At 34.1% G+C, this 14,106-nt stretch overlaps 1 protein-coding gene across 1 annotated transcript in view; it reads right to left on the bottom strand.

Moving 5' to 3' along the window:
• LOC129289969 (uncharacterized) overlaps positions 1 to 7,566 on the bottom strand; it is a 32,813-nt gene extending 25,247 nt beyond the window's left edge. The window contains exons 1-4 of the mRNA XM_054926707.1: positions 7,483 to 7,566; positions 3,827 to 3,964; positions 2,787 to 2,900; positions 2,607 to 2,705 (exon numbers count right to left, since the gene is read on the bottom strand). Of these exons, the coding sequence (XP_054782682.1) occupies positions 2,607 to 2,705; positions 2,787 to 2,900; positions 3,827 to 3,964; positions 7,483 to 7,566 (435 nt within the window). The remainder of the gene's footprint in view (positions 1 to 2,606; positions 2,706 to 2,786; positions 2,901 to 3,826; positions 3,965 to 7,482) is intronic.
• Between the last annotated feature and the right edge of the window lie 6,540 nt (positions 7,567 to 14,106).

Raw genomic sequence — 14,106 nt, 5'->3', positions numbered from 1 at the left:
AAAAATTTTTTTAGGGACTTATTAGAACAATAAACAAACGTGGACACACAATTCACGAGGATAAATAACCGAACGCGGCTTATTGCCACAAATACAAACGTGGACACACAGTCTATGAGGGTAAGTAACCAAACACAGCTGAAGCCACAAAACAAACGTGAACACATAATTCACGAGGGTCATGCTAACCAAACGCGACTTGGAGCCACGAAACAAACGTGAGTACTAAGCTCACAAATAACCATCCCTCCGTTCCAAGTATGTTGGCCATCGCATGGAGCTAGCATATCTTATGAACACCTTGCTAGCTAGGTGTACCATGGTGCACTAAGGGCTAACAAAACTACCGTTAGCAACCAGTGTTCCGTATAAAGTCTCTTTTTTAAAACCATTTTCAAACATGCAAGAAAATCATCACTTTCAAGATACTGTTCTCATTCTCAAAATCAAACTTGCATGAATACTTTTAAGCATTAAAACTTGCCAGAATAAAATTTCATATCCAATGCTCATGCTTGCATTTATCGAATAATCAAAAAATTTTCGAAGTCGAACTCATAAGAATCATTCTCTGTATCAATCAAATATTTGATAAAATAAAAATCTCATAATGAAAGTCCAAACTTGATTTAATTGATCAAATAACATTTCAAATTTGGTGAAGCTAATTTCTCAAAATAAAGTAATGTTAATCAACAAATATCCAATAATCACATTAATGCTATTAAAATGATTTCCAGAAAAAAAATGTAATATTTTAGTAAAGAAAATTTTAATTGAAAAAAAATCAGTTAGGACGTTATCCACTTACCTGAATGTTTCTCAAGGATTCTAAAACTTGCTTCTCTTAACTTTTGATCTCTATTCTAATGAAGCCTTTAATGTCCTGACAAATGAGTCAAAATTCTACAATCATTCATCAAATAATCTTACAAGCACTTAATGGGTATCAACATTCAATCTAACTGATACTAAAAACACTATAACCAATTACATTTCAAGTATACTTGAGTTAGTCAAATTATTTGACAACTCTCAATTTACCCCCGTACTCCCTTATGACCCTAGTCAATCATAATTCACTATAAATATACCAGTCATTCTTAAACTTCCTCTAAACTAAAAAAGAAATAAACAAGCATCCTATATAATCATTTTTCCTTACTTTAGTAGTTTTAAAAATTTTCAATTAATAACTTAAACTAAAACTTACATTTACTCCTTTAACCTATAATATAAAAGACTAACAAACTATAATTCACCAAATTCTTCTCTCATACTTTTTTACAATTACCTTGAAGGCATGCATTTATTATTGACAAAATTATGAAATAAATAACCAAAAAATTTCAACAACTTCTCATCTTCAATTTATTTTTATTTTATTCTTAATTATATTTCAACTCAACATAATTGAAAGATTTCCAGCCCCCAACCGAAAGCAATACTTCAATCCTAGCTGAAGGTAAAACACTAAGAAGAAGGAACAGGACCACATCAAGCAATTGGGGAAAGGAAGGGATTGTTTCATGGCTGTTGTTGCACTCGAAGAGGGAGAAGAGAGGATTAATGATTTGCCTTAACCTTAGGTGCAGTGATGACAGCTTAGAACCATCATGTATTCAACGCTGAAAAGGAAAAGACAAAAACGAAATGCTCTGTTTTGCAGCTCGGATGATAAGGAAGAAGACCAGCTGTCGTGGCCAAAAAAGCAAAGGATTTGAGCTTACATATACATATGCAAGACACTCAGCATTTGAGAAACAATAATAGGTGAAGCTAAACACACACACGTACATACACACGGAAGCCAACCTGAATAGAAGCAAGAATGGCAGTAAAGAAGGAACAAAGGAGAGCTTCAGGTTTCAACACGCACGAGAAGGAAGGAGACCAAAATCCAACCAGCAAACAACATCATCGATCTACCATACACACGTGCACACGAACTTTTTAACAGCTAAGGAAGAAGAGAAAAAAAAAATAGAACTGAGCATGCAAACACACATCTTCATCCGCGATAAACAGAGCAGAAATGGGGAAGAGATTGTCAGCTACTCCACACGACGGAGATGAACAAATCGTTGAGAGCACATAATGAATGAACAGCCGATGATAGGGAAAGAGAAGCAGCAGCTTGGCTTCACTGTGGCGGGAAAACAAGAGCGACAAGAACGACAGCAGATAAGCAACAGTAGCAACGCGAATTCACCGTTGACAGCGAGCAAAGAATGTGTGTAAGGTTCAGAGAGATGAACTGACTATATGAGGATCTAAGGAGGTGTATAATGGCGGTGAGAGGAAAAATCGAGATGCTCTATTTTTTTTCGCGTAAAAAAAATTGATTTAGACCAAAAGATGCAATGGAAAAAATTACAAAAAGAGCACCAAAAAAATCACAATAAGGGGCACAAAAAATTTACAAGAAAGGACACAAGATTTTTCTACAATTTTAAAACTAAACTTAGAAAAATTTAATCTTTAGATCTTTAGAAAAATTTTCATCATATGTTCTTCTAAACTACCAATTCTACTTATTATAAAATCTATTTAAATAATATATTTATTGAGAAAAAATTTTTTAATATAAAATTGAGGGTCATTACAGCAGAAGCAGCTCTGACAGTAGCCCCACTCGCTTCAGTTGTCTGACTAATTGGAAACTGAGCAATTGGTTCAGCAGCTTCTGTTGCTTCAGGAGTTCCCTGCAGATGAAAGTTGTTTAAATCCATAAGACACTAAAAAAAATGAGAACATAGAAGAAACAGAGAACAAATTAGACACACAGAATACAAGTAATCTACAGCACGCTCTGGGTTATGAAAAGCTGCCCAAAAAGCACAACTAACTACCCCTCTGTCCCAGTTGCCACCACCCATGTCCATAATTTGTCGAGTAGTCTGTTCAAGATTAGCACCAGCAACTAAATTTCAAGCAGCCTCATGGTAAGTATCTGTAGGTACAGTGCAAAACGTTCAGATGCCAAAGTAAAGAAGCTTAATTCAATAAGGCATTAATTAAGTTTTTAGAAGCTAAAGTAAAGTAGTTCTCAGAAAAAAAAAAGAACAAAGAGGAAAAAAAAAAAGGAAGAAAGAAAGGAAAGCATTTATTCTTCCACCTCTATTCCCTTGACATCTAGAGGCTTGATTATTCCTCCAATGGAAAAATTCAAGTATCCGATATATTTATTTTCATTCTAGATTTCAAACCATTCTTTGTCTATTAGCTTATAGCCTCAATTAGAATTTGAAGACGAAATTTGTTATGCAGATGATTTCCCAGTTTAGGATATTTGAAATTTAATTTCATATTTAACCGGATGGAATAGTGTTATCTCAAAGAAAACCATTGATTCACTTAAAAGTTGCTTCAATGGAAAATTTAGTGTGACAATGGTGATCAAAACATCGGTTATGATTTTCAGCTATCAAACTAAAATAACTGAATGTTAGATGCAAAATATATTTAGCTCTCTAACAAACTCTGAAGCTTGTCAAATTCCAACCTTCGTAAGTTAGGTCACTAATCAATCCGGCCTGGTAGGGAATAAAAGGAAAAGAAATCATTCTAGAGCGAAAAAGGAGATATTGCATCCATAATAATTGTATAAATGCGCATAGACACTCCCACATCAACAATCATATAGGCACTTTTGCATCAATAATCATGCTTTGGAAAATTATATACGATGCCTATATAGTGATGGTAACATTTAAGATATGTTCACAAAATTATACAAGCAACAATAATGCAGATTAGCTTGCAAGTAACGTATGAGTCACATCTAATAAACTATCCCAATTTAACAAAAGTTTAGCAGACTCACCACACTACTACTTATGGATCCAATGGAGCTACAACAGAATGAATATGCCAGCTGATGCAGCTCCAAGGCGCCGGGATGTAAGGACCAAATAGGGGCATCGATCATATCAAGGGCCACACTAAACACAGCAAACACAACCTGCTAGTCCTCCAATGGGAACAAAGTCCTTACCTATCGCACGTATCCGTAATATGACTGATAACAAAAGCCTTCAAATTGTAGTTGTAAATAAAGAATGAAGAACCACATATGTAAGCAAGAAATTCCTACATGTTACCTAAAAAATTCCTACGGTGTACACAGTTATAGTAATGCCGAAACACGAAAATTGTGCACTCTTGTAACTTTGCTTCAGAATAAGGTATAAGTAAGTGGCTAAACACATTAAACACACCTTATGAGACTGATATCATCTTTGGTTGTCCAAAAACTTTGAGGTCAAATGCACAAAGATAAATCCCACCTTCAAAGCTGCATGCATGTCTCACGTCCCATCAATTCCATCAGGCCAAAGTAGCAGTTAGGTGATCATATTATGCATATTTATTATAAAGGTACATTGTAAATTTAGTGCAAAATATTTGCATCCAAGAATCTGGTTGGCTGTCCTAAGTCCAAAAGTAGCTCATCAAAATTCAACACCTGCCCCACTCATAATTTCAATTTTCCTATTCAACACCGTAAGGATTTTAACATATATCTTTTCTTAATGAATGACATCCACAAGTACCAAAATTTATCCTCTGGCCATCCTATTACAGAGAGATCGACACATGACATGATGGCATTCTTCCTGTATGCTAACAGGAGAGAATTCAAATTGCACAAATACAAAGTATAAACAGCTGGTGGTATCAATGCACCGTTTATTTGTTAGGGAGCATTACATCCTGATTTCATAAAAAAAAATTAATTACTACAAAATCTATTGACAACTAAACTAAAATAATTGACTACACAATCAATTATCAATGACTTTAGTTTGGTTGTCAATGGATCTTAGTTCAGTTGTCAATGAACTTTTAGTAATTAATTTTTTTGTATGGGACTTCAATGTAATTCTTTGATATTTGTTAACACAAAAAGAAAAGAAAAGCATGGATCATCCCCACACTTTCTAGACATGCTGCTTGTTTAGCGTAAGAACAGTTAAAAAGACTGAGCAGTAACAGAATCATCTTCTTCTGGAGCTATTTACAATAGGTCCACCGTAAGTTATTTTGTGAAGTTGTAAACAATCCACAATATACAAACAATTAGGAAGAAACATCATGGTTAATGTAGTGGGGCATTGAAACCAAAATAGATCACTCAAAAAGAGTTCATCCAATGTTTCAATAATCATCTAAATTTCAGCTTATACTTATACTGAGGAAAAAGAAAGCCACCATACCATACTTCTAAGGATGAATAAAAGAAATTAAAGAGCCATAGATAGTATATCACTTTTGTCACACCCCAAAAATAGGACATGTTTAGCACAGAAAATAGGAATAATACCCATATCCCAAAAGTCTTTGCTCAAGAAAACTCTAATTTATAAATCATGAAGACCTTTTATAATAAGTTAAATCATCTTCAATACAACCCATATGAACGAAAGATTTAATATTTTTGTAAAAATTTCAATAGGGTCTCCCCTTAAAATAAAATCTCCAAAACAAATTTACAAATATTTTACAAAACAATAGTAGTAGCAAAGAACTCTCTTTCAATCAACAAATAATAAAATATAAATAATCAGGATGAGGGCCCTAATTATAGTTTATGTGGAGCACTTGACATAAGAAATTTATTTTTAAAGAAGTTTGATTACAGCTTTACATCTCAACTAAATATTACAGCCCCTCAAGGACTAGCAGAAGGCACAATATCAGCTAACATATCTGAGATCAAAATAATAATTTTCAGTGAATAACGTCCCAACAATAAATAATTTAATAAATTTTAAAATAGAATAGCTGTATAAAATTGTAAAATTAAGTCTTAAATCATTGAACTATCATGGCAAATGTTAATAGGACTTGATTCCAAGAAGCACATAAATAAAATAAATATTTATAAATAAATTACCGAATAACATCAATGGAATCATCAAATAGTTAGATTCATAATTATAGGGACTTATCAGAACAATTAACAAACGTGGATATACAATCCACGAGGATAACAAATCAAATGCAGCTTATGCCATGAAAACAAACGTGGACACTCAATCCACGAGGATAAGTAACCAAATGTTTCGAAGCCACGAAACAAACACGGACACACAGTCTACGAGGGTAATGCTAATCAAACGTGACTTGAAGACACGAAACAAATATGAGTATAATGCTCACGAATAACCATCCCTTTGTTTCACATGCATTGGCCATCACACGGGGCTAGCACCTCTTATAAACACCCTGCTAGCTGAGTGTACCATGGCCCGTCAAGGGCTACGGAACTGCCATTAGCAACTAGTGTTATGTATAAAGTTCCGTTTTAAAATCATTTTTAAACATGTAAGAAAATCATCACTTTCAAGATACAGTTCTCATTCTCAAAATCAAACTCGCATGAATACTTTTAAGCATTAAAGCTTGCCAGAATAAAATTTTATATCTAATACTCATGTTTGTATTTATTGAATAATTAAAAAATTTTTAAAGTCAAATTTGCATGAATCATTCTTTGTATTCCAATATTTGATTAAATAAAAATCTCATAATCAAAGTCCAAACTTAATTTAATTGATCAAATAATATTTCAAATTTGGTAAAGCTAATTTCTCAAAATAAAGTAATGTTAATCAATAAATATCCAATAATTGCATTAATTCTATTAAAATGATTTCTAGAAAAAAAACATAATATTTTAGTAAATGAAATTTTGATTGAAAAAAAATCAGTTGGGACGCTATCCACTTACCTTTAGTATGCCCAAGAACCAAAATTTATTTATTTTGACTTCATCCATGTCTCCCTTCCTCTAAGCACTCTATTCAAGGTGATGAACAATTTTGCAATAGCCCATAATAATAATAATAATAATAATAATAATAAGTATATATTTAAAAGTTGGTGTTTAATAGTAGTTATATTAATTTGGGAACATGTTTAATAAAGAGAAATGTTGGTAGAGTGGAAGCATGCATGCTAGAATATTTGAAGGTCCCAAGTTTGAATCCCCGGTGTAAGAAATGAAATTTTTATTTTGCTTAGCTCCTCTAAAATTACCAGAATACCCTTGCTCCATCATATATATTTTCTTTCTTCTCTCTCTTATCTGAGTCAGTTTACAGAGTGTGAGAGGGTGGTAGAAAAGTCTGGAACTCTGGTGTAACTTATCTCTTCGTCCTTCTGTGTCTCTATCTGTCTTCTTATTTTCAGTGGTAGTTGATAAGAGCGGAGGTTGTCACAGCTCTTGAATTTCCAAGAGGTTCACCTTCGTATCTCCCCTGTTCGGCGTTAAAAGAATCTCCTCTTATTTTCTTTGTTTGTTTGCCGCGGTTCAGGTTAGCTAAGTCGCATTGTCACTGACTAATCTTCTCCTTCGTATTCTCATGGTCGCCGGCCAGAGTAGAGCTTGAGCTGCACTGGGTTGATCTGTCCGTGCTTCTTGTCTCTATTTTTTTTTTTCTTCATTTTCTGCTCTGGTTCTATCTGTATCGTTACCTTCAAGCGGTAGCTGGATGAGGAACCGAGTTGCTGGAGCTGTGACAGTGCTGTAATGAGTCTGGACTGTTGTTGTTGATTCATTTGCTGTGTTTCCTTGCGAGTAGAGTCCAGTTTTTTCTGCTCCCCTGTTCTGCTGCAAGCTTCGTTTTTCTCATTCCATAACGTGCGGCACCATCAGTTTTCTCCTCTGTTCAGCATTTAAGGACCTTCTTCTCCCTCCTTTGCTGTCCGTTGCTGTCTGGATCAGTCAAGTTGAGGTGAGGAGTTTCAATCCTTGTATCATTAATTTTGTTGGGTTGTGAACGTAGGCTTCTGTTGCTGTGTGTGAGAATATAAGTGCTGTGTGTGTACGTGAAAACGCAGAAGATAGTGTGTGTGTTGCTGTTACTGCTCGGTTATGTGTAGTCATGACAACTTTAGATTTTTTTCTCTGTCGCCTATATTGTTACGTAGAGAGGAGAAGACAAAAATTTAAGCAAGAAATCCATCTGAACTAAGTAACAATACATGATAAATGTGGGTTGGGGGTTGAAATTTTAGAAATTCATCCTCCCTTGTGATTACATGTGCATACATAGAAAGGAGTGTTTTAAATTAATGGATATTACAGTTGTATAACTAAGGAAAGTGATTGAATTAGTAATAATACTTGGACTAATTTTAAATCATAAATTTAGCTTTAAATTTTAGATAAGGATGGTTAATTTGGAATTGTACTAAAGATTGGGAATCTATGAAATTATTTTATCTTGATAGGGGGTGAGGAAGAACGGGACCCTAATTAGAATTAAAAGAAAGGATATCCTTGAGAATTTGAAGTTCTGACGAGTAAGTGAATAGCATTCCATTTAATTTATTTTTATTTTTAATAGTCTTTTTCTTGAAATATTTTATTCTTATGAATTATATTAATTTTGAAAATTATGAAACATCAATGAAGGACAAATGAGTTATGACATGTGCATTTATTGATTTTTGAAAATATATTTTCAAGATGGATGAAATCATTTATGTATGGTTGTTAAACTTCAAAATTTATTGAATACTTAATTAATGCAAGTTTATGATGTTGACAAATATTAAGATTTGAAATAGTTCATGCGAGTTTGATAGCAAGAATGATAATTTATTTCAATGATAATTGTTTTTCTTGCATGTTTGAAGCGTGATTTTAAGAGAACTCGAAACAGAACACTGCTGCTAACGACAGTTCCATTAACCCATAGCGTGCTGTGGTTAATCACTAGTTAATTTGTTTCATGAGCTTTGCTCTCACGTTTGATATTCGTGGGCGTTGTACCCGCGTTTGATTCTATGGCCTGAGTCGCATTTGGTTACCCTCGTGGGCTGTGTGTCCACGTTTGTTTCGTAGCTTTGGCTATATTTAGTTACTTACCCTCGTGGCCTGTGTGTCCACATTTGTTTCGTAGCTTTGGCTACATTTAGTTACTTACCCTCGTGGACTGGTGTGTCCATGTTTGTTTTTGTGGCATAAGCCGCGTTTGGTTATTTACCCTCTTGGACTATGTGTCTATATTTGTAACTTGTTCTGTTGAGTTCTCAAGATCTTAAATGTTGATTAATATGTATTTTTGAAATTTACATGATTTTGGCTAGCAATTTGTACCACTTTGAGTTATACGTAAGCAGATTATTTTCTTAAGTATGATAACATAAATTGTCTTCAATTTACTCTTATTTTATAAACATGGTTATGACTTACATGCTTATAAATTTTGGTGGAATTACTTTTAATTATCTGACACCATTATTAAAGATTGTCAATTTAAATTTTAAGAATTTCACCATGAGAATGCAATTCACTGGAAAAATTATTTGGCCTCAGATTTGTTAGCTGACGCCGATCTCACCATTGACCTCAAAAAGGGCAACTAGCTATAGTGGGTGGACATTTTGATTGGTATTGTTGCTTTTAATGTAAATATAGAATTTTTATGTCTTTTTGATTTGAAAGAAAGAATAGATGCTCCACATAAGTTGTTGATAAATCTTATTTTTGATCTGTATATTGGTTGCTATTGGAAGGAGCTACGCTCCTGATTTATACTGTTATCTGTAAAAAAAAATTTTATTGTACAATTTTCGAGAGATCCTAGTTACAGGGGAGGTTCTGCCGAAATTTCTAAAAAAACGTTGATACTTTCTTATGATAATGAGTTTAAAGGAGTTATTTTAATTCTCACGTGATTTGATTAAATTTTATTCTTTTCTTTTGAAAAATGGAATAAATATTCATTTTGAGGCTTACGGAAATGTGGAAGTGGTTCACACCCGTGCCGGTCACCCTCTATTTTTGGGGTGTGACAAATTTAATGGCCTTACTCTAGCCAAATAAATTATCTTCCAATATTGGTAATACTATAACCAATCGAACTCTAAATCATTATAACTTAATCAACCCAATCTCAGTTTCTTTAATCCTTTTAATACTTTACATGTCTACCTTTCTAAGTCTACCTTTCTATTTGACACTTTGATTAGATTTTAATCTGCCTTTCAATTCTTATACTAAATTTTAATCAAGTGTGTGTGTATATAATTTTTATTAATTATAGTACAACCATCACATATAATTTACCACAATAATCAATATTTCTCCCTTATAATAACAAGTTGCTTAAAGCATGATTGCCATTCAAAATAAGCTTCCTAATCCTCAATTCAAACGTACTTCAACACTATTCCTATCCTTGCTCATGCACAGCCACAGAGCAAATGGAAAAGAATAAATTTTATCCACTCCAATATCCATGTACAGACTAGCCGAGGAAAAGAAGACAAGTGGTATTCACCCATCTATGGAGCACATGAGAATTTAAAAGGGCAGACTCAAAATATTGTCCAGCCTCATGAGCACGGCAGTGACACTAAAAACAGGGGAGAATGACCGACAATCAATGAAGTTTAAGATTGAAGTTTGAACAACCAATAACAATAAAGAATAAGAGAAGCTGAACTTACCACACACACATACTTGACACCCATGCTGAGAAGAAAAAAAGAAATTGAAGGCTGAGAACACACGCACAACACGAGCTCGCACGACCAGCAAACAGGAAAGTAAAGGAGAATAGAAATCATGCAGCTCAGCACTTCAAGTTGACGGCGTAGACGGAGAATCTATGGTGAAGACCCAGGACGCACACTGACAATAAGAATCAGTAAAGCAAGTCAGAAATGAAGAGGAAATGGTGAAGCAAAAACCAGGTGCTCTCTCTCTCCTCGTGCTCTCACTCCTCCACCATAACAGAGACAGCATGAACAGAGGAAGATGTGGAAGAATCCGACGGCCTTCAGCAGTAAGAGATCTCCCGCTTCACACAAACACTAGCAACGTACAGATGAAAGAGGACGAAGAAGAATCCAGCGGCACACAGACGTTCATAGCAAGACGCGAACAAGAACGGAGAAGACAGCAGTGACCGAGGAAGATGAAAACAAAGAGAGCACGGCTGAGGGCCTGGCATCGCACGGGAGTGACAAGCTCCCACTTCGCCGGCGGCAAGGGTAGGATAGTAAAGACAAGCATAGTCGAAGAGCACACGATGGACAAGTCTAGAGTTTTGATCTCTAGCCCTCTCTGTAGCTCAAAACAAGATTGAAGAAAGAGAAGGAGGAGAGACGGTAACTCGAAGCCCATGCAACGATGGTCGGAACTCTCTCACTCACTCACATACCTCAAGCAGTTGGAGATGGCAGGGGAGAAGGAGAAGACGGAAGAAATGGTAGAGTTTTCCAGACTTCTCTAGTCCTAGAACACGATCGAAAAAAAGAGAGGAAAATAAAAAAAATCATGAGCTCTCCCTTTCTCTTCTGCCTGCTGCACCGACTAAGAAGGTACAAAGAAATTCAAATAATAAACTCATGGAGAAATTTACAAAACTAGACCCAAAGTTTATCGAGAAAATTTTAAAAGAAGACCCTTTCAATTTTTGTTATTATAATATTTCTATAATAAAAAGCAATATCTCTTTAATACTCTTCCATATGAATAAAAATAAAAATAAACTAACATTTATCTAAAATAAAATTCAAACTTTAGACCTCTATATAAATATCGAATATGAATTCCAATACATCACTGCTCTTTATTTATCATAAAATTAAAATTAATTAATTATCAATTGGAAGGAAATTTATTTAATTTAAAATTAAGGGTTATTATAACTTTGCTTTCTTTGAGAGCAATGAAAGAAGAGAGTATGAGAATCATGAGCTGGTACATGCTTAATAGCTTTAGAAAATACTAAGTTTACTTCTCTCAACTCTTCCCCCCCCCTTTGTTTCTTTCACTAAGTTTCAAAGCAACTATTCCCTTAGGAATTTCATATAGAATTCCAATGAACACTTGAAAATCTAACAGAACTTTTTGATGATAATACAAAATGTGGCTCTGTTCTAATACTGCGGAAGAGTGTTAAATGTAATTAAAAGATCATCATTTTTATTCATATTTGATAATGAAGTAGTAAGCCATAATACTTAGGTCCCGCAGGTCCCCAATGAACTACATGCCTGTAGCCTGCAGGAACCAATCAGATGATACATGGAAATAGAAGACTCAATCGTAAGAGTTATATGCTTCAAAATCACCTCAATGTTTAATAAGCAATGTACCTCTATTTATTCGCTCCCACTCCCAGTAGCCATCAAGAACTCGCCCTTACATACAACTTCACCACCAACATAAGCCTTCCTTCCATCTTGGCTATCCCAAGTCGCTTTTGCAGCTTAATAAGTGTCATTCCCATAACCAAGGTATCTCCTGCAATCACCGGCTTCCTAAACAGGAATATGCCTATTCAAGCACAAAAGAAATTTTCACGAGAACCTCCCAAAATTGATGGTATCTTAGTTGTGTCGGCACTTTACTGAATTAAGATTGACTTAACATAACATAGGCCTACCCTAGATCCTTTTTAAGGAGCAATTTAGGGGTTATCTTAAGTTAGTAATAGATATTAAAATAATAATAAAAAAAGATATAAAACTAAGTGCTAGATATCTATACTAAAATGTAAATGAGAAAAATATAATTTATGAAATTAAAACACGAAAAATGTTCTTTTTAGATATATTTCTCTTTTCATTTTTAAAAAATACTTTTTTCGTATACTAAACATACACTAAGCTTTTGTTTGGAAAGTAAAAAAGTGTTTTCTAAAAAAGAAATGAATTGTCTTTCTAGATATATTTCACTTTTCCCAAATTAGAAAACATTTTTCCATATACTAAACATACACTAAACTTAATTCACTGATCTCTTCCTCCACTACACTCTCAAGATGTGTGTATATGTGTGTGTGTATTTGTATATCCACGATTAATTCCAACATATACAACAGAATTAAGATTTTTGTAACTAACTCACCAGCCATAAAGAGAACAATCTCAACTTAATTGAGATATTATTATTTTTAATTGACTACTAAACTCAACAATACATAGGAAGCATATTTATACTAACCATTATAAGGCAACTTAATTTAGTCTAAGATTTAAAACAAGAAATTAAATACAAGAGAGGTTAGGTGTTATACACACTTCTCACAACACATCACTATATGCTTGAATAGACACTATGTTATTCAAAATCCTCTTCACTAACCTCTCTTAGCCCAATTCTTTCATCTCCAAACCAATCCTTCACTTGGCCCATCCAATTCATCCCTCTATATATATATATATCTTAGAATAAACTTAAGAGTCACAAAGTGGGTGTGAGACATATGGTAGCAGTCTTGGCCCCTTAAACATCATTCTAGAGTTTGAATCCTAAAGGTATACATTGAAAGAATATCTTAAGAGAGGACAAACTCTAATGTGGCACTCAAATTTCTCAAAGGATTAGTCTCGTGACTGCCGATTGTGGGAATATTACATTGGGAAACCCAAAAAAAAAAAACTTCTGAGTATCTATCTTCCCCATCTTCTATATTCTTCTTGATTCATAACGCTAGCTACTATTGTTATTATGTGTGATAGCTGAGTTGATATTATAATTGGTGTAAGGAAGAGGTAATTTGCATGCTGAGGGCTAGAGACAAATTGAAGTTGCTATTGTTATTATGTGTGACAGCTGAGTTGATATTATAATTGGTGTAAGGAAGAGGTAATCTGCATGCTGAGGGCTAGAGACAAATTGAGCAAATTACTGTTCTAGGCCTCAGGATGCAGATTACCCGATCCTGACTCTTCCAAGAAAGGTTTGGATTATTTAGGAGTAACTAAGTATTGAGTAGACAGGATTAGAGGGGAGAAGAGCTAGTTATAATATAGTTAATTTAGAGAGTAAATCTGTCCTTTTTTTTTTTTGCTTCTTTTTCTTTTTTTGGATACCAAGATGCTTCCATAGCTGGCAGTAACTAATTCCTTGAGAAATTTGAGCACAGTTTAAGGAGTTGTCATCTCCTAAGCAATGCTCACTATACACACATTCATGAATCTAACTCTGTAATGATACTTAAAGGGCTCAAACTATTACCATATGTGCCACACACCACCTGCTTTCCCCCCTTCTTTTGAAATGTGCATATATTTTAATTCAATTGAAACATGAAAATAGAAGACTCTATATAACAAAGCAATAACTTTACCTTT

The sequence above is a fragment of the Prosopis cineraria genome, unplaced genomic scaffold (genome assembly GCF_029017545.1).
Source record: "Prosopis cineraria cultivar Desert tree isolate PC_DT_omini unplaced genomic scaffold, ASM2901754v1 PC13, whole genome shotgun sequence".
NCBI lineage: Eukaryota > Viridiplantae > Streptophyta > Magnoliopsida > Fabales > Fabaceae > Prosopis > Prosopis cineraria.
The sequence above is the reverse complement of the archived record's forward strand: the minus strand, read 5'-3'. Positions and strand labels throughout refer to the sequence as shown.